Here is a 981-nt window from a genome sequence, read left to right as displayed (position 1 = left end):
GCTGGTGGAGCCACGTGGGCGCACGGGCGCCTGGAGCTGCTGCCACAGGCCGAGGGAGGAGGAGAACTCGAGAGCTGAGCTGAAAGCACTTCCAAGGCAGACCCGGGGAACGCTTCCCCAGCAAAAAGGGCTCCCTACAGAGATGGCTTTGTGCTGCGTCAACAGCTTCGCACCCACCCAGACACGCACGCTGCCGCCCAGCGCTGGTGCCACTGACCTGTACCCTTCGAGGCAGCAGTGGGAGACCTTCTGCCAGGCTTGCTGCGAGGCCGGCAGGACGCCAGAGGAACGAAGCAGGCGAGCAGAAGAGGAGGCTGGAAGAGACAAGAGCCATTCCCTGAGCAAGCCTTCGGCCCGGTCTGCCGGAGCTGCGCGCTCGGTCTGCCCCCGAAGCCTCTCTCTCTGGGGACGCACAGCCCGAGCTGCTCTGCAAAACGTCTCGGAAAATGCTCCGAGATGGGACAAAAACTCCCCAGCAGGGAGGAAACCTGGGTTCGGGCAGCCCCAGGGAAAACCCTCCCGAGAGGGGACAGGCAGGGGGGTGTCTGTCTGCACAACCTGCCGAGAACGTCGGGCCCAACACGGCCCGCGTACCCCCCAAGCACACCCCATTCAAAGGCAGACCGGCGGGGCCATGCTGCTCAAGGGCAGCCAGCGGCACGGACTCGGGGTGAAGGCAGGGGTGCGGAGGGGCTTGGCTCAGGAGAATGGCGAAGTTACTGCTCCCCGGGGACGTTCCTCCACATCACACAGAGGCGCGAGCAGAGCCGTGAGCAAAAGCCGCCGCCTTACCCTGGAAGGAGCCGTGCGTCCGGACATCGTGCAGGAGGAAGCCGGCCGCGAAGACCAGGAGGACGAGCAGCAGCCGCGACCAGGGGAAGCCCCGGCCCTTCATCTTGCACAGCAGCTCCTGGGCAGGCGGGAGGAAAAATGTCTTTACTGAAAGAGTGGTGAAACATTGGAACAGGCTGCCCAGGGAAG

At 64.7% G+C, this 981-nt stretch overlaps 1 protein-coding gene across 1 annotated transcript in view; it reads right to left on the bottom strand.

The window, feature by feature from the left end:
* Positions 1-158: 158 nt before the first annotated feature.
* TMEM214 (transmembrane protein 214) overlaps positions 159-981 on the bottom strand; it is a 13,391-nt gene continuing 12,568 nt past the window's right edge. The window contains exons 11-13 of the mRNA XM_019472440.1: positions 793-913; positions 218-314; positions 159-165 (exon numbers count right to left, since the gene is read on the bottom strand). Of these exons, the coding sequence (XP_019327985.1) occupies positions 159-165; positions 218-314; positions 793-913 (225 nt within the window). The remainder of the gene's footprint in view (positions 166-217; positions 315-792; positions 914-981) is intronic.

This window comes from Aptenodytes forsteri, unplaced genomic scaffold (assembly GCF_000699145.1).
Source record: "Aptenodytes forsteri isolate BGI_AS27 unplaced genomic scaffold, ASM69914v1 Scaffold820, whole genome shotgun sequence".
In the NCBI taxonomy this organism is placed as follows: Eukaryota; Metazoa; Chordata; class Aves; order Sphenisciformes; family Spheniscidae; genus Aptenodytes; species Aptenodytes forsteri.
This window is presented reverse-complemented; position numbering and strand designations above follow the sequence as displayed.